The sequence below is a fragment of the Cupressus sempervirens genome, chromosome 1 (assembly GCF_028749045.1).
Source record: "Cupressus sempervirens isolate cs-2001-9-10 chromosome 1, ASM2874904v1, whole genome shotgun sequence".
Classification (NCBI taxonomy): domain Eukaryota; kingdom Viridiplantae; phylum Streptophyta; class Pinopsida; order Cupressales; family Cupressaceae; genus Cupressus; species Cupressus sempervirens.
Window position 1 is genome coordinate 320766263 of NC_143118.1, and position 23762 is coordinate 320790024.

Consider the following 23762-nt stretch of genomic DNA (forward strand, 5'->3'; position numbering starts at 1 on the left):
AGTGAACTGATCTTCTGCTGGTTACTTTATTTTGTCAATTTGCATTTTGTGGACTTGCTTGTTAGCATCTATATCTTTTTTATATTTGATAGCACTATGCTATACAACCTTGCTTTGTGAATAGTAGGTCTTATGTCATTTTCAGTGATTACCTTCTCATATTTTTCTGGCTTCATGCTTAAAATTGAGTTATCTTCATTAACCCCCAGACTTACATATTTTGACTAATTGAACGCTGTTGTATGTGTTAAGTCCTTCACATGCATTATTAAGGTCCGTTTCCAAATTAACATCAAGTAAGAGAATCTAAAAATGAAAAAATATTTAATTTCACTCCCTACATTTTTTCAGCATTTAATCTGAAGAAATTAATGGAATTTCTACAACCTCTACAGAGAATACAGAGGACTTATGCCAATCAAAAGGCTTCTTTTTATATTTGGGAAGAGACGCTTATAATGAATTCTATAAAATACACAGCTCAATATGATTTAGTAAATATGGAGGAAAATGATAAATTGGAATATCTTCTTAGTGATTTATATCATACTTGTACTGTTAAGATATGGCGTTAGGAACTATAATATGCTTGGATGACGAATCAACCTACAGATTATTGACTTATTTGAGTTTTGTGCCTGAACTATTTATTTTGTGGGAGGACTTGCTAAATAGGTTTAGCTTTTAGAGGGACTATAAAGTACAAATGCCTGTCTACTTCGTTTTATTTGAAAGTTTGCATTCATAATTCATTTTGTTGTTTGTATGCTGTTCTCTCTAGCAATGAGTACTTTTCTTGGAGATTGAATATCTTCCTTCTTTTTGTGTGGTGGACTTGTAATTTATCCATAAAATTTCATTTAGTTTAATTGGAATGCATTACTTCACATGTATGATGAAAAATTGAAACTCTACCAAGTTTGATGTAAAATTTGTTTGTTCACTTTTCAATCATGCAGTGTGTAAATAAGAAAACTGAGCTGGAGCAAGAGCTGTCCAATACCAAAGCAGCAGCACAAGGCTCAAATGTACATGAAAACAATACAATCACAAAACATCTTCAGGATGAGCTCAGACACTATGTAATGTTTTATTCACAGTAAAAACTAGAAACCTTTTTTTATGCTGAAATGTGTGTATGTAATTTTAGCAGTTCCGTTATATCATGCTTGTCAGTTTCCATACATTGTTTAGTTCTATCAATACATTTTAGCCATTCAGAATGACTAGCTTACTTGTTAATCCTTTGTAATCTTAAGAAGAGAATTGTGGTTTCTCATAGTTGAAAAGTTCTATTTCTTACATTAAAATGGCCTTCCAATCTAATCTTCTGCATTTTTCCTGTAGAATCTTTATGTGTTACTTGTTGAGGCTGTTAATCATATAACTTGTTGAGGTTGTTTATCAGAGTTTTGATCATGGTAGGTCTAGAGACAATATGTTCTGCATAGAGAAAAATCTAGCTTGCATATGACAAACTTTTGTAGGATAATAAATTTGAGAGTGAATGAAGTGGTATAACTAACCAGGCTGTGGGTTTCTCTCTTTTGAGTTTTTAGAGTCTTGGTTTTAATTTTTACTTAAGTATTATTTTTTTGAGATATGTTATGTGTAACTAAGATTTTTGATAGAATAATGTTTTTTCTGTGGGACAGATTTATGTTTTTGAAACTAAAAGCAGTACAACAAGGGACTAGATGCTATACAACAAAGGCCCCAAGGGGAGAAACTCTAGGTTATAAGATGTCATTAACAACACATAGGCTGAACTGCCACTTACAACACATAGGCCAAACAAGTCACCTACGGTAGATTGGAGAAACTTCAAACAACAATCAGTCTGTATCAAAAGTGGGATAGGCTAACACCCAAATATAAAACTTTACAAAATAAACACATGGGATAGAGTTGAGAGAGGGCCAACACCCTCGTCTCTGAGAGACCCTAAAATCTAGAACTACTCCAGCTCCACCTCATAGAAGGAAATGCTAGGCATTCTTGTAGACAATCATGTCCACGTAAATAGGATACTTTGAAGGAACCAATGGTACAGGCACAACTAAGACCCCAAAATAGAGGTCTAAGAGCGCTACCACCAAACTCACAGAAGGAACACCTACCTCTATTGAACTATCAATAGTGTAGGGCAAGACTAGGTTACTCCACATAATAGGAGACCTTAAAGGAACAACTAGTGTGAGCAAACTTGAGACCCAAACCTAGAACCTTAGACCATGAACACCAAAATAGGATAATTGCCAAACCTATAAAAGAAACATCCACCTCAATAGTGTTGCTAGGAGTATGAGATGCGATAGGTAAATGGTAGGCCTATCCATTTCTTTTAATATGAAAAATAGAATTATTTTTTGTAAGACTTCGCAAATGGAAAAAGACTCCTACCACAAAAGTCATCTCGCTTGCATAAAAAACAAAGCCATTGTAGAACCCAACTCCCAATACGAAGAACTGAAGAGTAGCAAGGGTACTACAATGATTACCAATCGTAGATATGTGGTCAAATTCCTACCACACCCCATGACTTGAAGCAAAGAAGAGAAACCAAGGAGTGACCTCCATCAAACAATTGTTATCAACGTAAGGGTTTGAAACCCCATCTCCAACTTTCACCACAACTAAGTGCATAATGCCCGCAATTCCCATTTTAATATGAGCCGTATGAAAAGACATAGTGAAGAGACGAACACTACTAGTGGGACATTCCCAAAAAAAGCCCCCCACGTGAGAAAGATCTTGGCAACCAAATCTTGAGACAAAGGGACCAAAACAGGAACGATCCCAAAGTAGAGGATGAAAGCCAAGGGATGGCCTCCATTAAAGGACTATAAACGACACAGGGGTACAAAAGCCCATCTACTTAACACAAAATTGTACTAGAAACCACCATAAAACCTCTCTTTCCACGCAAAATGGCTAAGACATAGGCTTTAGAAATACAAGATGCCCAAATCTTGGCAACTTGCACAAGGAAGGAACAAAGAATCACATTTTGCTCAAAACCCACATTGGACAATCAATAGAAAGTTCATATTCAAGTTATGACAATGACCCAATCCTAGGTTTTCTCAATGACACCCTTGAAATCAACATCATGGAGCAAAGGCATTTACAAATTCATATTAGCATAGTGATCATTTTGCTATGCTCCCCCAAGTTTCTGGGACAGGGATGATAGGGGACAATGAGATAAGTTTCAGAGACAACAATTGTTTTTGCTGATTTTGGGGACAGAAGGGGACGACAAATGGGGACAACCATATAACAATATGGAAAAGTTTAGAGAAATTCAAAAAATTAAATGAAAACATGGATAAAGCATGTACTTATACATAATCGAACCTTAAAATATAAGAATCAACATGATTTATATGCCAAATTTGTATTACGTTGAGAGTCAAAGTCTAATTTGTTCTAGAAGTTAGAATCAAAATCCCCTCGGTCTCCCTAAGTCTCCGAGTCGTTTCAGGGATGGGGATGGCTGAAAATATACTCGGGGACGTGTCCCTAGGTAACAATGTCTTTTTGTAAATTTACACTCGTAATATAAAAAGTGAGTATAGCTTTTTTTGGTACTTATTTGTAAGAACCCTTGCTCGTTGTAACTTCACCCTTGCTGAAATTTGATCTTATTCATTGATTTCAGTCTTGAGGAATGCTGTCAAACACTTTACGTACATTCCCAATAACCAAGATTATGGATTAATTCTCCTCGAGCATTTTAGCAAATACATTCAATACCATGACGATCAAATATCACTATGAGTTCATGGGATTAATATTCTTAAATTGATCATTCACTCTGTATTGGCATTATGACTAACGCTTTGCATGAATTAAACATTCAGATGCTGTATTACGAAGGCAAACATTTTAAAAGACATTTATAGAACAATGTGATTTTGTCAAACATGTAGCATGAAACACAGTAAACTAGAAATAGCTATTAAACCTTCATAATTATCTCATCAAACATTTGTCTTGCATCCTTTACTCAACCATACCCACTAACTTTATTTGTTAATCAATTGCTGATGTTTTCAAGCTAATTTTTGCATCAACTTTATTGTAATCAAACTACAAAGCATGGAACTGTTTTGTATGCAGTCATTATATGTGGTTTTATCAACAGGAGGAGAACCAGACATGGCTGACAGCTTTAGTTCTTTCTCCATAGATGTGGAAGCAGGTTTACAATTCTGCATACGAAGCTTGCCAAGCAAGAGCTTGGCGTGAGAAATAAAGATACAACCATCAGCCTACCAAACCTCAGCACCTAAAGAATAATGGAGAAGCCTCAAATCTGTCATATCAAAATCCTCGCATAGATCTTGTTTGATTTTTGTAATAAAATGTGTTGAACTGTCAGTAATTATCAAGTCATCCACATGGACAACAAGAAAGAGAATAGTATCACTCATAGATTAAAATATTGCCGTTTTTTCGCCGATAAGTAAACTTCTCGCGAGAAGTTTTAGGCGGCAAGAAAACTCTAGTTTTTATCGCCAAATTAGGGTGCCGAGATTTTCAACTTATCGCCGCGAGAAGTCGGCGATATATCGCCAATTTCTCACGATAACTTGGACTTTCCTTGTGGGCAGCATCTAGTATAAACTTGCGGTTACAAAAAATAACATCTCATTGTTTCATTTGTTGCATTTGGCGTCTTGGGTGGAGGAGAAGGGTTTTGGAGCAGCACCAAGTGTTTGGCATTGATTTGTAGCGATTTGTAACGGATTAGGAGTGGGTTCGAACTGGATTCAAAGCTCTTTCCAAGTGAATGACCCCCTCCCTCTCCCATAGTTTTTATTAGAACTGCTGGGATGGGGAAGAAGAAGATGTAGAGTTAGAATAGTTTCATATTCAACTTGACATTTGTATTTGCTTATATTTTGACAAAGACAATTCGGTATTTACTATCTGTAGTTTGTTTCAGAGTTCAGAGTCTGTGACTACGTTGGCATTCTGCATGAGGATGCGATTTTGTTACTTATTGCATTTATATATATCTAGATCATCTTGTTTGGTTTGTTTACTCATTTACTGACTCAATACATGCATCTACTTATTGAATTTTGTGAAGAATGCATTTTTAATTAAATAAAAGTCATTTTTTAAATTCCGGATATTTTTCCGAGAAGTTGCCAACTTCTCTCCAATATTTGCCAAGAAATTTTTTTTGGCCTCACCAAGAAGTGGCAGAGAATGAGAAGTTGAACTATGGTATCACTATATAGATTCTTGCCAGATGGGCAGCACTGAAAACCATGAGAAACCGAGTACTGATAATTTTTGATGTACCATGCTCCTAGGGCTTGTTTGAGTTCATAGAGTGCTTTCTTTAGTCTACATACTTGGTGTTCTTTACGGACAACCCTTAAACCAAGATGTTGCGTTGTTTAGATTTCTTCCTTACATTGCGATTGAAAATAAGACGATTAGTGTCTACATCATAGTTATAGTGTCATGGGGGATGCCGAAACAAGGTACAAGTTTTCGGGACGGGGGGATAGAGGGACCTTAATTTGGGGGCTGTGGGGGGATGGTCAGGGGATGGGAGGGGTTGTATAAACTATATATATGCTACTTAAAATGCTAGCTATGAAAAGATGTATTGCAATATAAGATATAAAAATGTAATGGAGTAAATATTTGAACATTGCATTGAATTAGAACATCAAACATTGAACATAAATAGCTGAATCAGCAAATAGTCAACAACGAGACATCTCCCCATCCTCGACAGAGGTGGCAAAATCAAGTGACGCCCTTGGGGACAAGGGAATAGAGTCCCTTAGTCTTGCATGCATCTCCTTCTTTGGGACATGGGACAAAAAGAGTGGGGACGCATCCCCTTGTTACTATGATCTACATCAATTCAACTGATAAGCCTTATGGTTGTCATTGTAACCTATAAAAATGTGCTTTTGACTCTTTGGAATCTAATTTGGAGTGTTGGACATCTGGAATCCAAACATATGCTAAAGAGCCAAAAACTTTCAGATTACTGATCCTAGGTTTGCGACCAGTCCAAGCTTCCTCATGCGTCTTTCCCTTAACAGCATGGGTGGGAGAGCTTGTAAGGAGATAAACCGCAGTAAACACTGCTTTCGGCCAAGATTTCCTAGGAACATTTCTGTGTTCCATAATAGACTTGGCCATTTCTGTAATGGTGTAGTTGTGACACTCTACAAGGCCATTTTGTTGAGTGGTGTATGGAGTGGTTAACTGATGTTTTATGCCATGTGTATCATAGAAAGTGGAAAAAGCAGTAGAACAAAACTGCCCCACATTATCAAACCTAAGAGATATAATCGAACAACCAGACTCTTTTTCTACTAAGGCCTTAAATTTTTGAAATACTGTAAACACCTCGTATTTCTGTTTAAGAAAGTACATCCACATTTTCTATTGAAATCATCAACAAGAACTAAGAATAATATTCCCCTCATAATAGGAGGAGTATTCACTAGACTGCATACATCAACATGGACAAACTGTAGTACCTTACAGGCTTGCCATGACTCATCATTCTTGAACCAGGTTCTGTGTTGCTTTCTAGCTTGAAAAACTCCACAAACTCTTTGATTTTGAGTTTGAATTCCAGGTTGAGTAAGTTGAGCAAGGTAGTAAATGTTCAGGTGACCGTATCATGCATGCCAGAGACTGCTGATAGAAGATGTTTTAGTTGCAAAGGCATGCTCAAGAGAATCGCCAAAATCTAGAGGTCTATATCAAAGTAATGAGAATCAGAATTGGATTGGAATCGGCAAGGCCGAATCAAATCGTGAATCGGCCATGAATCAACCATGAATCGGCTATGAATCGGCCAATTTGAAAAAACTTTTTAAATTTAGAGATTTTAACAATTTAAAACTTATTTCATGCACCCTTTATTGAATATAAATTAAACACACTATAATATCATTAAATAGAAGTTAAAACTTAACATACATAAACATGGAACATAAAATCCATCACATATGTAACTATGTTACATGTAAAATGTAATTTATAGGCTAGCTGAAGTAAATAGAAATCATATGATCATAATGATTCAAATCATAGAATGTATGTAAGGTGAAAATTCATAAGACATCAAATTATAAATGTATGTAAGAATCTAAGATAAAGATCCATGAAACATATGTCTATTAGTATCAATATCTGTAAACAAAATGAAAAAAAAGGCTCCAGCTCAAGCCTCATCATCATCCTCAAGCTTGGTCACAGCCTCAGCCTCAGCCTTTGAGTATCCAGTCTGCCTATTAGAAAGGCCTCTAAGGTAGGTCCTAGAGTACCGTCGAGCCATATCCCCTGCATGTAAGATGGGCTCACAAACAACATCATTATGGCCTGTGTCTGTGCGTGCACATGTGCGTCTACTAGTGCCTGAAGACTAGATCCACAACTTCTGTGAGCCACTCCGATTCTAGATCAATCTCCTCTAGAATGATCGGAGAGGAGTCAAGGCCGAAAATCTATGTGATCCTGAGACGAATGTTGCAATGAACAAAGACAAGATTATTCAACCTCTACATAGTTAACCTATTTCTCCTCTTCGAGTGGATGTGCTCAAACATGGACCAACTGTGCTCTCATCCAGAAGTGTTGCTTGGCTAACTCAAAATACAGATGGTAAGTTTTTGAAGTTTTGGGGTTGTGAGCCCAAACATTAGCCAGCATCTATCTAAAATAAGGGAAAACAAAAACAATTAGTCTCATTTACAACTTTAAAATTATATAATCAACAATTAAAATTTAAAATGCATAACTTATAAGTCTTAAACTTTAGATTCATGAATATATTATTTAATTTTTACCTGGCTGTATTGTTGTCCAAGCATCTATGGCCATCTTGCTAGAGAAAAGTGGCCCTTCTTTATTATTCAACTTGTCGAGCTCAATGATTGCAGCTGCGCTATCGTCATCACTACTCAACCTCTGGATTATTGTATATAAGCCGGTGAGAACCTCCTCATCCGCCTTGAAGTCAGGACGGAAACGAAATGCTGGATTCAAAAAGTAAGTTGTTGCATGGATGGGTCGGTGGAGCTGATTCTGCCATCTCCTATCAATGATTTTCCAAATAGGGGCATACTTCTCCTGCACTCCTGCATATTGGGCTCTAATGGTCTCCTTGGCCCTATCCATGCCCTCATATATGTAGCCCATAAAGGGCTTCTGGCCATCAACAGTTCGTAGGAGAGATACAAAGGGCTCAGTGACTTGCATATAAAGTAAAACGAAAATTTGAGTGAAAACTTACATATAAAATAAAATAACTTAAAGTAAAACTAAATCATTAAACAATTAAATATTAAATATTAAATACTAAATAGTAAATTGTAAAATATTAAATGTTAAATTGCAATAAATTTACCTCAAGGATTTCTTTAGTAGGTTTCCAAAATCCATCATCATCAAATATGCAATTCATTACATCTACCCCTGTAGTGGTCATAGCATAGGAAGATGAAATCCACTCCTGCCAAACAAAGATGCTCCTCAAGTCGTCCCTTGATGTCAACAAGGATTGCAGTGTGATGAAATTCGAGGCAAACCTCGTGATACCTGGACGAGCTAACTCCTTGCCTCCTGTGTACTTCCTCATTGTGCTAAGGATAAATGAATAATTATAAATAAACTTGTTTATATTTTTTGCCCTTTTGACACATGACCCACTCAAGATTGCCAATTTCCTCCAACATGAGGTCAATGCAGTGTGCCGCACAAGGGGACCATAATATGGAGGGGTGCCTCTGCATCAAAAGTTTACCTACAACGATTTTAAGTTAATTAGAAATTCAAACATGTTAGAACTTAGGAAACTTAGAATTAGAAAAGTTTCAAAATTCAAATAAATTTATTTTCAAAACTTGAAAAGTTAAAAGTTTACATGCAACAACGTAACTTGCTGCATTATCCGTCATCACCTGCACCACATGTTGTTCCCCCACCTCTGCTATGACTTCCTCAATAACTTCACATAAGTATGTGACGTTTTTTATATGAGCAGAAGCATCAATGGATTTGAGAAACATGGTATATCCTACAAAACAACAAATTATAATGAATCATCAACAAATTAGCAATCAACAAATCAAATTTTGAAATATAATATATTCAATCACGATTCACAATTATGTATGTAAGAAAGTAGAATGATCAATCACCCCCACAGGATACAAGAAAATTGAGGAGTGCTCTATTCCTCCTATTTGTCCAACCATCAGTCGCAATGGTGCAACCCTTTTCGATCCACTCTTTTCGGTTCTCCTCAAGCTGAACCCTCATATCCTCTACCATATCATCCAAGTGGTATCCACTCAACTCAGCCTCAATTGGGGCTTTAAACCCCGGACCACAAATAGCAACTGCATCTATCATGTTTTGCCAATAAGGATCCCTATCACAAATAGATAATGATTAGAAATTTAGATGTCGAATCATTATGTAAGCTTGTAAAGCAAATCTATGATTAATCAATGAATCATAAAACAAGTAGATATAATTAAAGTTTTACTTTTAAGTTTAACCTTAAAGAAAACAAAGAAAAAAGAATCAATTACCTGGCTGCAACAAATGGAATGTTGCAAAAGTACCAAAATTTGCAAATCTCTTTTCTGGCATTATCATGAATCTCCTTGTTCGAACCCATGCCCTCAAGCATGGGTTGTGAGCCAGGAGTAGTGTGGGGCACAAAGTAACTATCAATTCTGTTTTTCTGCACTCTAGGCCGCAATAGGTTGGAGTTGGACTTAGTCTCAGTATAAGACCGACTAGTACTAGCACTCACATGAGCACTAGAGCTAGGATGAAAAGGAGGTCTGGAAGAACCCTCTCCAACACAACCTACGAATGCGGAAGCTGATGCAAATGCAAATACAACTATGGGAGCATGGGAGCCAATAGCCCTTAACCCTTCAAGTTGCATTTTCTTATTCAATTTCTCTTGTTCATATTTTTCTAATGCAACTTAACAAGTGTGTTTTGTTTCATTAGTTTGTTTATTGCAAATTGTAATATCATGTCCAGGTATAGCAACAATATGGTATTTGAATCTATAAATATCTCCAGAATTTATTTCTTTACAAAAGATACATTTTGTTTGAAATTTGTTTCTTCTACGAAACTCTTCGGTATATTTCCAACATTCCTCTTTTTTGCCCATTGCGAAAAATGAAAGCAAAGGGCTGCTGCAATAAGAAAATTTATGTAAAATATCAAAGTTAGAAACTAATAAACAAAAGCTACAAAACAACAAACCCTAGTTTGCAATTTAGTAAAACTAAAAAGCATTCAAGATTTGCAAATGAAAACTAAAAAAATTTAACAAAAAATGCATAATACACTAACATGCAAAAAAAAAAATCAGCACTTACCTCGTGCAAATGAGTTGAGGAGTGTTGATATTGACTCCTTAATGCTCCCAATGCAATTTATTGCCTGCCCAGATGGACTTCTAATCTCTTTGGTGCTCTTCCTTCTTGCTGGTTGTAAGCCTGTGGTTTTTCTTTTCTCTTCTTCTCTCCCACTTTTCCTCTCTTCTACTTATGCTTAACAATTAGAAGACCCTTTAGGGTTAAAACAAAGAGGAAAGACCAAAAAGAAAAGAAAAAAAAGTGTTTTTAAAAAAAAATTAAGCCAACTTTATTGCATGTCACGGCCAAGTTTTAGGACCGATTCAAGTGGCTGAGACGATTCATGAATCAAACAAAATCGCCTGGCCTGAACCAAATCGCCAAACTGGTGATTTAGGCGATTCTTGGAACTGTGGTCTATATAGACCATAAACAAATAACAATAGTAGTGTATGTTGCATGATCTACAATCGAGCACTCATGTTAACTAAATATCACATCAAGCTAAGGAGAATGGTGCACGATCTGACTCACTGAGAGTAGGTTAATTCCAATGTTAGAAACATAGTATTCATTGAGGAAAATGAGATTCCTCTTGCCAAACTGTATCTAAATGTTGCTCTTGCTGACAACAATATACTCTTCACCTCCTTCAAATATAAGTGCTTTAGTAAAGGGTGAAAAATCTGTAATCCGATCACGCCTGTGGGTGAAATGCCAAGAAGCACCAAAATCTATATACCAAGTAGAAAATTTCACATGGTATGTAGGTCTTTTAGCTATAAGGGCATAAAAGGCATACTCTTTCTGCTTTGTGTGCTTTGCAACATTGGTTTTAGGTTGAGACCCTCCTTGCTTCCATTGTTCAAAAGCCAATTGATTGTGGCAATCTTTGAGCAAATGGCCGTATTTGCAACAGCAAGTACACTTCTTCTTCTTCTTCTTCTTTGAAGCACCATATAATTGGTTTGAACCCTTGTGTTGAGATTAATGAGGGTGCTAAGATTTGCCTTTGTGCTTCTGAAAGGATTTTGTTGAAAAGGAATGCTCTGAGGAGGACAAGGTTGCATTGCTACCAAACTATTGTTTCCCATGATCTTATTGCAAAAATTTGATGTATATGTTTGGAAATTTCAGATCAAGGTTAGTAGAAGTAATGATGAGAGTCTCGATAAATGTTCATAAGATTTGGGTAGACTCTTCAAAGTGACGACTACCTTATCTTCTTCATCCATCTTCTAACCAGTAGCTTCGAACTGATCTTGAATGCCCTTAATGTTCGTGAAATGATCTTGTAAGGATATGGATTCATCCATCATGATGTAGAACAATTGGTTCTTTATAAAGAACGCTTGCCTTTTGGCAGATGCTGCATGCAACTCCTTCAAGTGTTGCCAGATGTCCCCTGCAGACTTGCTAGAAGGAATTTGAGGAAACTGATCATTTGTGATAGAGTGCTTGAGAAGCATGACAACCTCTCAATTCCAATCTTCAAAGTTGTCTATATCGGCTTGTACAATGGTAGGATTTGTCATGTCCCACCAGGGAACCCAAAAGGACAAGACAAAATTAAGAGAAAGTGCAATATTTGTTTTTTTTTAAAAACTACTTTAGTAGTTTAACAATGTATTTATGTCCTAACATATTCCCTTACAAAGTTATTCCTTTAAATCCATATTAAACACATTTTGTAGTGCATTAAGATCTAACATGAGCTAAAATAGAATTCGTTTGATCTATTTAACTCTATAAGGGAAAGTAGAGAAAGAGATTAAATACATGATAACAATTTTTCCTCTCTTTTACAACATGAAATAAACTTTAACACATTGAATTCATATGAATTACATTTCCTACAACGGAATTGAAATCTTGCTATCAACAACAATATTACATCTTGTTTGTCTTTCCCATTATTTAGTTGGAGATACCCTTCCCAATTACACGAATGCTTATTTCTTTTAGAATACAAAGCCTTATAGGCTTACATGAACATGAATAACATTTTACAATATCTTCACAATTTTCATCATATGATACCATGTGCAATATAGAGAGAAATGTCTTCAACAACTTCACATGCTCCATGAATTGCTCAAAAACATGAACAATACTCCTAGACCACCTATAGGTTATAAAGTAACCCTAAAGCCCTTCCACAGTGCAATAAAACTAAAATACCAAATCGACACATGCTATCCATCCTTAGCCTTGTTAAACATGATAGATTTCCAATTTCAATGCAACTTTAAATTAAGTGCAAAGTTAATTAAAACTTAAACATAAATGTACATTGAAATAAACTTGATTTATAAGACCACTTAATTAAATCTAAATTAAATTTTAATACCTCGAAACTTAATTTATCAATCCTAAAATTAAATTCATAACTTAATTATATTAAACGAAACAAAAATTTAATAATAATAAACTTCCTTCATATATTTATTTTGTTTTAAAAAAAAACATTTATTAAACAAATTTTTTTTAAAAATACACTAACATAGTGGTCAAGGGGTTACATCCCTCTTCTACTCCTCACTTCTAAAGGGAGGGTTGTGACCAACTCTCCTGTATGCGGGGTGCCGCATGGCCTCTCCCCTTAAGATGGGTGGTGGGAACGGGAGATGGCTCAATATATTTTAATATTTTATGTTATTAATGTTTTCTAATTAATTAGAAAACAAAAAGACAACTTAAATTAATTTAAACAAAAATGTTTGAAGTTAAAAAAATATAAATCTACATAATATTTAAATATTAATATCAACTTTAACAAATATAAATGACTTTTCAAATTTCTAAAAAAATTCCTAAATTGATTTACAATTAGTTTGCTGAACCTATTAATGTTTTATCCTTTGTTCCATTTTACAAACCATTTGTATTCTCATTTCAACTTTACTCCAAATAAAGAAACAATCCATTCTTATATATATATATATATATGCATGAACCAACAAATTCGCAAGAAGCCAAATTTAACCAGTAATAATTTTCATCATAGCATTCCTAATAAATCTATTAACCATGGACAATAAATTTGAAAACAAAACTAAACCAATAACAGAGAGTGTACTTGCAAACAAAACCAGACAAATCACAAGTAACATACTTGAAAATATAACTAGATAGATCACAAATATGGTGGAGAAAACTATTGGATTTCAGAAGCCTAGTTGGAGTTCTGCAAAGATCTTGGACTGAAGACTTGATCTAAACGCCTTCCAAGTTTGGCCTTCACCCCATTGTACGTGCCTTTTTCTCCAGCCAAAAATCACCCCCATGCTCAAGAATTTCCCCATTTTTATAATCCTATTTGTAGTTCTAGAGGTTGAGGGCATTGCTTCTTGTAAGAAATGTCATCTCCTAATGTCTCTATAAAATATTTAATAAATATCGTAATTATCTCTTAACTAATAATTAGTTAAATGTTTTATCCCTGGGCAACTAATTTTTACCTACCCTTTTCTCGTCGAAAACAAAATGATAAATTAAATTGAATCATCTTTAATATTATTTTATTATTATATTTATTTTTTAAACCCACATTAGCCATAGCTCTTTTATAAAAACATATAAATGGGGTAAGGTTTCCAAGGAATACTTATCTCATTGGCAACTTAAGGCCCCTCATAACTAAGAGGTCTTGAGTTCCACTTCCCTCCCTTTCATCTAGATTAGTAAGAATTAGATAATAGGTTTTATTATATTTTTATTTAGAATTAGCAACTCTTATATAAATATCATATATCAGCGCATGCTTCTTAAGGAAGTCACAACCCAAATGGCAACTTGGGACCTCTTATAACTCGGAGGACCCGAGTTCCACTCCCACCCTCTACATTAACAATCAAACTACAAAAAGAGAGAGAGAGGGGGTAGGAGTAGGTAATTAGTTTATTATTTTATTATTTTCCTTTTTCCTTTTGCATTTATTTTATTTTTTAATGCCACAATATGTGTCGAGAATAAATAGAAATAAATACATTCTTGTAAACCGAAAATGCATACACATCAATAATTGGATATACACAGGTGTGGATATATGTGTGCACTCATATATGCATACTTTGTATGGATGTTTAACACATTAGGGGAGAGAGAGTAAACAACCTAATCCTAAACATCTCAAAAACATATAAACAAGATCGACATCAAGGGTACGTAAAACAAGGAACTTAGTCTACCCAAAACCAAATGAAGAGACTGAATAATAATCTAAGCCATTGGGTTTTCTAGTGTGTGAACTCTAGACCATCTCTTAAACAACAATTGGTTTAAGGATTTTAAGGCACACTCAAACTTGTGTAGCCAAGTGTAGTTGATGCCTGGTACCTCCACACACATGCATCATTGAGCAACAACACATATACATATATATTCAAACAATGACAATGAAGGAAGGAGTGTGACATTGTGTAGATCTCCTACGAGAGTGACTATGACTACCTCTCCTCATCTGACGAACACCCCAAGGAGGGTACATATAGATCACAAAATGTGTTGGCGGGGTCAGAACAATAATCCTAATCCTAATCATAATAAAATCTAACATATATAAACTGATCTCACATGATAAATATATCCATCAATTGAAAAAAAATGTAACATCATAGACATATCTCATAAAACAAGTATACATCATACGAGAGTCCATACAAAACATAATATCAGATGTGAAAATAGTAAATAGTATATCTAGGGTAGGCACTACAAGATGAGTTTTTGTGCCCAATATAATCGTCTCCAGTTGACGATATTTGAATATTGTCAGCATGTGTTGCTTCCAAGTGTTATAATTCTTCTAGTTGAATTTTTGTTTGCCTTCCAACATCAAGTTGGTTAGAGACACCATCTTTCATGTTTCCACATAAAACGAGAAATAAAGAAGAGGTGATAGCACAGATTCAGAAACACAAATCTTGATGTGGGAACAAAGGCAAATGGAGGTACAAACTTCAAAAATTGATGAAGTATGATTGACAAGGATTTCATGAAATGTTTTCGGATTACCCAAAATATCCGAAGACAACCTAAAAATCCTTGCAAAAAACCGAAAAAATGTGAACTAGAAATTCAAATCCGATGGCACAAAAAATGAGGCATGAAGATCGAAGCATCCACAAATTTCTAAAACCTGTCCAATTGAGCTATCAAACAACCTACAAAGATTCTACAACCAGATTTGAAATCCAACAAAATAGTTGAGAGGGTCGAACTAAACCCTAGCTAGTTGGCGGAACTAAAAAATAAGGTTAAAAAGAAAAAACCAGTTGCAGCAGGAAAACTACTAGAGAAAGTCGAAATTGGAGCTTGGTGGCATCTGAATCAGGTCAAGATGAGCTGATAAAAGAACCATGATTATCGTGTAATAGGAAAATGACCAAAAAACTGGTCGAATCAACAAAGCGTGAGCAGGATCGATGAAAAACGAACGGGAAATGAAGGAAGAAATCCCGTTTCTTGGAATTGGAAGGGCAACAATGACTAGAAAAATAGTCTTTTGCAGTGTAAAGAAACACATTGTGGGTTGCAAGTTGTGCTTTGCGACAAAATATTGCAAACAAAGATGCGAAAAACAATGCCTTGCAATTGATTTGCCATTATTGCCTTGCTAGTTTGCAGAAAAAAAGACGCGAAAAACCCTAGTCGGGTTTGCAATAAATTTCTGCAAAAACATATGAACAGATAATCCCAGAGAACTTTTTTGAAAATTTCTAGACAATTTCATTAAGAAATTATAAATTTTCTGAAAAAAGAATAAGCTCCTTTACATATTACACAAAGTATTTGGTAAAATATTTGATTTATTAACAAATAATTGAAGAGATCATAATAAAGAGTTCTACAATTATACAAAATAGAAAGTTTCTAATAAGAAACTTAAGAAGACTGTAAAGATGATCTTATCTACAAATAGCTATATATAATACATAATTGACCATTAATGCAACAACATAATAATATTTTCCAAAATAATATCACAGCCCTATGTTGATGCTCTAAGTGACTTCACAACATGTAGTTCAGTTTGGTTACATTCAATAGCACAAACATGCCCCATTCATATATATAGTGCTAGATTTAGAACATAGTCCCTTGATAAATGACTGCTCACTATAAGTGAAGAGCATCTGCCTTAAACTCCAAATTCTGGCCTCTTATGGCAGCGATCTGCATTAAGTAACATTCCTAGCACACTGGAAATTGATACTAATCTGTAACGTTGGATCCTCCTTAGAATTCGGGCACCAAATAAGCACTTTCTTAATCTCTGGATGAGATTAACGCTCACACAATTCACTGGTAGAGATCAACCAATCCAAAGTGCAAACACTTGGTAGAATTCACAGTTCTACAAGCTAAGGAAAGCTGAAGATTTCAACTTACAACACCAATTTTACAATTTCAAAATCCACAATAGAATCAGTTTGATTTTTCCTCACTTGGAATTTATAATTCCTTATTACAGTTTTGCCTGGAGGTTCTCCTACAATCCTCACACGATTTTTCATTATATTTTCTTTTGATGTATTTGAAATATAATATTTAAATTTAATTATATTCCCCTTCATTTGGTGTGCAACAATATAAGATAAAAAATATTTTAATAATCACTTATACCCCCCTTTGAATTGACAGTTTACATTATTACTCATATACACTTAGTAATTTGACTTTGTGATTATTTAATAACCCCTTCAAATAATAGTCAAATAACATTTAATGATGTGCACTTTTAATAAATGATTAATAAAGTATTAGTTTATTAGTAATTAAAATGTCAGAACTCCAAAGATAATATTTTTCTATTCTATTAGAACCAAGAGGTAGCCCACTGCATTCACTGCTAAGTAGGGTTCCTTACAAAAATAGTAATGGTCCATCTCTATCAACCCTTGATTTAATATAACTTGTAAATCACTGAATACCTGATCAACTGAGGTGCCAAAAGTCATCACTACAACTGAGACTAGTCCAGGTGCCCTGCCAAATGTAGCAATACTAGATTAATAACTTACTATAAATAGTAAGTGTACCAAAATGACCCAATCAAAGTGAAAACCTAAACATCCCTGATCTCTGGAGTGGGAAACGGGCTCTGGCACTGCCAACAAGGACCCTCTTTCCATCTGATTAGCCTACAAGGGTTAAATGATTGACTAATCCCATGAACTGTGATGCTCACAAAAAATGAGGACTTCTTGTTTTTAAACAATTATTCACAAGTAATAGTCGTAACTAATAAATTAGGACATTTATATTCTTGAAGGGTTGATGAAACATGGGCCCCACACATGATGCTCAGTTACTAACAAATAAGCGGAGGGTTGTATTTATGTTGTTTGTTTAAGAAAATATAATACCATTTTTTGTAACCAAATCCAAAACTACTTTGTCATTTCTCCTGAACGAAGACAATTTTGGAGTATGGCTGATCGTGGAGCCGATATCATGGAAATGTATAAATGCATTTATATGACAGGTATACATGCATAGAAAATAACTGAACTTTCATCTTCTCCCCCTCATGAAATTTGATGAAGCTATGACTAGAGAGGGTCTCTTGTTTAGTTGAGTGAAATTTCACCTTATAGACAACAGTTGAATACTATAAATCTGTTAGAAGCTTGCAAGCTGACAACTTTGTGTATTTCGTTACTCTTCACACTCTACGCATCTGTCACACTTTCCTCTACTGATTGTTGGTCTATGGTATGAACCATTGCACCAAAACCCCAAGGTGCTAGTGAAGGACGCTCACTAGGATCATAACATCCCACCACGCTCCGCAGTCCAGAGTCTGGGCTGGATGTGCGCCCATACTGTGGGCCCTCCCTTGGCCGTATGAGCCCCGAACGAACACTGCAATGCTAGCATTGCCACCCACTCAAAGATTCAAACCGGGGTGGAGGCTTTGATGCCACATGGTACGAACCATTGCACCAAAACCCTGAGGTGCTAGTGAAGGCCGCCCACCAGGATCATAACAGTCTACTAAACACAAGATATTTGTTTTGGATGTTGCATTGTGGGCTGTATCAGTCCTTTTGATATTATTATACTTTGTAGTTCATACATCTGATCTGTTCTAGTTATTTGATGACTTGGACGGTGGATTTCTTCATTACCTAAAAGCCATTATAATTCTGAAGGGAATGCCAGAATCATATCAGACATCTTGTTAAAGACATCCAAATAATGGTATGTTCTACATCAGGGCCTTGAAAATAGGTAACTCATATTAGAAAAATAGCTAAGAAATGAGTAAAGTTCTGGAAATTGTGCAAGATTAATGTTGAGAAATACCTAAGGTGAAAGATGCCCTTTATGTTTATTTTCAGAGTGGTAATCTCAAACATCATTGACTTGAGCAGCATAAATGTCTGATGCTCAGGTAATGCTACCAATTCTATCTTACAGAGGTTAACACCTAATACTTTTGCCCATTCTGTTTTGATATTCAAGAGATGATGTGAAGACTTCAATGAAGTTTTTGCTGATGAAGAGTATAATTATTTTAGTAATTTCAAAGTGGTATTTACAAGAGGTGTCCACAAAGTATTTTCCTTAGTCTCGACTTGGAAATTGTATTTAAACAGGTACCATTTTGGAAATCAGCTATATCTTTTCATTACATTTCATTTGTCCATTTTTTCCATTTGCACTAGTTCAGTAATTGGATAAAATCTTAATTTACTTCTTAATAATGTAAAAAAGCTGTTCTATATCCAAGGGGTTTAGCTTGGTTGCAGCCTAAGTCACAAGTGTTCACTGAATTTTCGGCTTTAGATTTGAAATTCGGTGAATCCATAAAAAACAAAAAAAATTGTTAATGTTCGCCTAAAATCCATATGGAAAATTAAAAAGGTATCATTTTGCAGAAATAATAATTTATTAGCCCACTTTTTAGAGTGTTTGATCAAGTTTTTATTATAAATGAAAGCCAATCTGCATACTGAGAACGCGCAAATACTTTCTGAGCATCAGCGGCTAGGGCATCTGTGTTTTTCTGAGCATTGGCAGCAGCTTTTCATCTGTGTCTAATTGTCCACCAAGATTACAAACTCTCTACTTCATTTTTGTCTTTGAACCACAAACTACTGTGCGGACTCTCTGCGCTTTGTGTTACATCTGCAACACCCCGTCGTCTCTACAACTCCTGACTCTTGTAGACTCTGCAACCCTTGACTCTCATTTGTCGTGACTCGTCTCTGCAACCTTCCGCCTCTGTTCGGGTCACCTTCAGCCGACGGCCACCAGCTGGGCTTTAAAATTTTAATAGTTATAAGATTTTAGTTTTGTGTTTTTAGGTTTCAGTTTATTTTAATAAGAGTTTCATTTTATTTTTCTAGTTCAAATATTTAATTTATATTATTGTTATTATATTTATAATATTTATACAATTAAAATATTTTCATTCGTTTGATGGACACTTTAATTTATATTATTGTTTTGATTAATTTATGTTATGTAATTTCATATGTTAAAATGCAATTTTTGTACTTTTTTATTTTGTAAATAAAATTGTTAACTTTTTACATATCAAACATTATAATTGTTTTGTAGTTTTGAATTGAAAATTTCTTTGCATGAAACTCATCAACATATAATAATAAATACTGTATACTTATATTTTTAAAAAAATTGCATAAGGCGAACTTAATGTCAAATTTTTTTCGATTTTTTTGACTTGTTGAATTTCATTCGAACTTCATAGTTGTCAAACTCGAACTCAAACTCGAACCTTGTGACTTGCATTGAAGCAATAAGTTCTCATTGTGGAGACCTTGGTTCAAATCCCAAGAGGGACATTATTGTGGAATTCTAAGTTGTGACCCTTGGTCTTCCATTGGTTGTATTTGTCTCATTGTAAAATGTGGGTTCTAAGTAGTAACTCTTCGTCTTCCAATTGTTGTTTCTAGTTTGGTTGCTTGCAAGGAGCTCTAATAAGCTTGTAAGTCTCATGTTGTTGCTTGTAAGAAGCACAAGGTTTGTAAATGATCTTCAATATAAGAAAAAACTGTTTTACCAATTGAATGTTTATGTTGTTGATTAAGATGAATGTGACAAGTTTGAATATTTTATTTCAATGATGGACAATTCTAAGGGTGCATGGATACAATAAGCAATGCACCTAATGAGGACTAGATGATAGAAACTCACCATTGCCGTACAATAGTAACCCACACAATGTTGAGTGTGACTATGTTAATTGTTCAATAGTACACAGGGAAATATAACTTGGATATGAACTATGACACAGCGTTTAAGTGAGAGCAGAATACCTAAGAGATTCTACTATAGATATACTGAAAATCAGTGAAGACAAGACAATACCAAATCATTGATTCAAGAAAACAAGACTTGTATGGAAATGCAAGCAGGATATAATCGAGATATCAGTGTATGATTCATTGACCTTATAAACTGTTTGAAATTGTACTTTTGGGTTTCAATGTTAAAACCAAGTACAGTTGTAAACTTGAAGTAGGGATGACATGCAATCTATATTGTAAGATAAGTTTACAGATAGGAAAATAATAGTATGTGAGGGGCTGATATAGCGCTCTAACATGCTGAATGGAGATCCTTAGTTGAAGTCGTAGCTTCCGCATGCTTTTGACCATGGTAATAGAGCCAGTTTAGGCCCTTTCATTGAGGGAGGATGTTATGTAAGTTCAGTCAACACTTTAGGGAAATTTATTATATAACTTCTGAGGGACTAGCAAAGAGCCCTGGGATCTTCATCAGGTTACCTAGGCCTGATCCCTCGCTGTTCTAGGCTTTTAAAAAATCCCAAGGAATCGATATAACAAGGAAGGAAGGCCAAATAAGAAAAACACACTTGAAGTTAGCTCAAGAATATGGCATGTGAAAGAAGATAGAATATATCAAGACTAGTGGCAAGCAAGATCTTTTTGGGATGAAATGTAAAGTGCACCTAACACCAGTGATATGGAGCTCAAGATTGCAAGGACAGACATAAATTTAATTCAAATGGTCTCTTAACCTGCAGGAATGTAGTATCCCCTGTCCAATGCGTTGGGATATCAGGGAAACATTCTCAAAACTTTGAACAGAAGACTTCTTTATAATAAATATTAGCATTCTATGCTATTTACACTGGTCATATGCACAGAAAATCATTGACAATAAACTTGTATAATGACGAAAGCTTCTTGGTTCAATGGGTGTGATGTCACCCCAAATTAAGAGCTGAGTTTTATTTAAGATCTTTCAACCCTATATTTAAGATCTTTCACACCTATGTTTAAGTTAGGCTATGTAAAATTAAGTTTGTATGAACATGGTTCCAATAAATAGTATCTATAGTGATCTGATATGTGAAGCTATTTTGTATGAGTAATTTTGTTATGTTAGCACCGAATACTTTGGGGATTGGCCTGATTTGCTTGTGCCATCTATAATTCTGATAATTTGATGTTCTTTCAATTAGAATGTCCTTCTTTAAAACGATTCTGATGCCTCTGATCTTGTGTTTTGAACTTCTGTAGCTATTAAAAGATCAAATGGAGTAGTCCTTCGAAGTGCAGCTCTAGATATCGGTTGGTATGGTTGAAGCTATTAACTCTTGCAGATTCGTATCTTTTTGATATGATGTGCAGCTTCAGTCACGTTATATCTGGTACTTGTGCTAAGGGGATCTATATTGGTATGAAGTTATAGGCATCGTTTGTCATATTCAGACTATCCAAACAATCAAATCTGATATGAATTTAGGACCACCTTTACGATGGATTCTTTGTAACTGTATTTGGTGTTCTGGTTCACTTCTTATAGCTGTTATTCTACCTTACAAATAACCTTCATAAATCTCTCAGTGATACTGTTCGATGTCTGTCCTATATATATATTGACTCTCATATGCTGCCTGTGAATGTCCGCTTGAAGAATATCATGAGTGTGACGTAATACTGAATATTGTGTGTGCTATTCTAATAAAGCTGCCGCAAATATTCACAGATATTTAATTGTAATCTCTTATGATCGCTGTGTATTGGTTCCACTATCTATTCCTTCTTATCCTCTTTATCTTAAGTGATCTTTGGGATCCACAATCCTATATCTCTCTAATATATTCGGTTCCCTGTCCTGGAGTATTACGTAGCACTCTTGTGTTCGCTGTTCTGAGTATATATATCTGCTGAAGACTTACTTGGTCTCTGTATCCTCTGTCACTGGAACTGAATTATGTTAATTCCATTATTCATAATTTTGGTCACTGTTTGGCCATGTAATTGTTATGGCCATTTTCTCTTATTACCAGTCACCAGCTCTTATTTCCATTCAGTGGTGATATCTCAGATCTCTGTCGTATTTGATTGTTCGTTGTTATCCTTTGTTTATCGGTATTTCTGCTAATATTATTTTTGTCTGTTTCTCTTATATTCATCCCTACATTCCCTTTCTAATCGTGTGCCTGTGGTTTATATATATGGCTGATTCTCCTTGGAAAGGCATGACCTGTACAATTAATTTGGGGTGACATGTCTATTAAACTTGGGGAGGACCCTACTACTTGTCTGATTTATTTGCATTATATTTATTTTCTTCTCCCAATTATAGACAAGACTCCTCTCCCTATAGAGATATTATTATTTAGTAATAATATTGAAACATTATATTCTTTATTTTTATCTTCATTCTACAATTACTTCATTTGCCATATAATAATATCATTTAATATCTTATATCTTTATTGCATTGTGCTATATTCTATAATATTCTTCTATTATCATTATATTGATAATATAATTAATAAGTATTTTGATTATAATTTATTTATTCATCATTATTATTTTGTTAACATTTATTATTTAATCCTATTGAAGGAAAATAGGGGACATGACAAGGAACACCTACAAAGGCAATGATAGAATGAGAAAATGAGCGTAATGGGTTACTAAATCAAAATGATTTAGTGTTTCATATGAAATAATCTGTACTAAGATTTTAAGTGGTAATCAAAAGATTTAATTTAATATGAAATAAATTGTGGTAATTACTAATAATTGGAAGGTAGAAATCCTTTTGAGGCCCATAGGTGGGCTTGTGGAGTTTAGCAGTGAGCGCAAGATTGTAATGACCTTGCTCAAATCTGATTGAAAACTTTTGATTTTTGGCTTTGGAAATTTTGTCAAACACTTCACATACAAGGGTCATATGACTGATATAACATTTCAATTTGCTTTAATGACTCTTTTCTTCAATTAGCATCAATGAGAATGCTTGCAAGAAGACTCAGAATTGACTAAACAACGACCTAAAATGAATGTGCAACTTATTTTGACAATATTCAATGCATATATGTGACTGAAACTACTTGCAATATGCAGCTACAACAACTAGTAA

The 23762-nt window shown here is 34.8% G+C and overlaps 1 protein-coding gene across 2 annotated transcripts in view; it reads left to right on the forward strand.

Annotated features, from left to right (window-relative positions):
* Nucleotides 1-23762, forward strand: part of MAD1 (mitotic checkpoint family protein) — a 235189-nt gene that overhangs the window by 105333 nt on the left and 106094 nt on the right. For both annotated transcript variants that reach the window (XM_089823838.1, XM_089823840.1), the window contains exon 6: nucleotides 960-1082. In XM_089823838.1, coding sequence (XP_089679964.1) covers nucleotides 960-1082 — 123 coding nt within the window. The remainder of the gene's footprint in view (nucleotides 1-959; nucleotides 1083-23762) is intronic.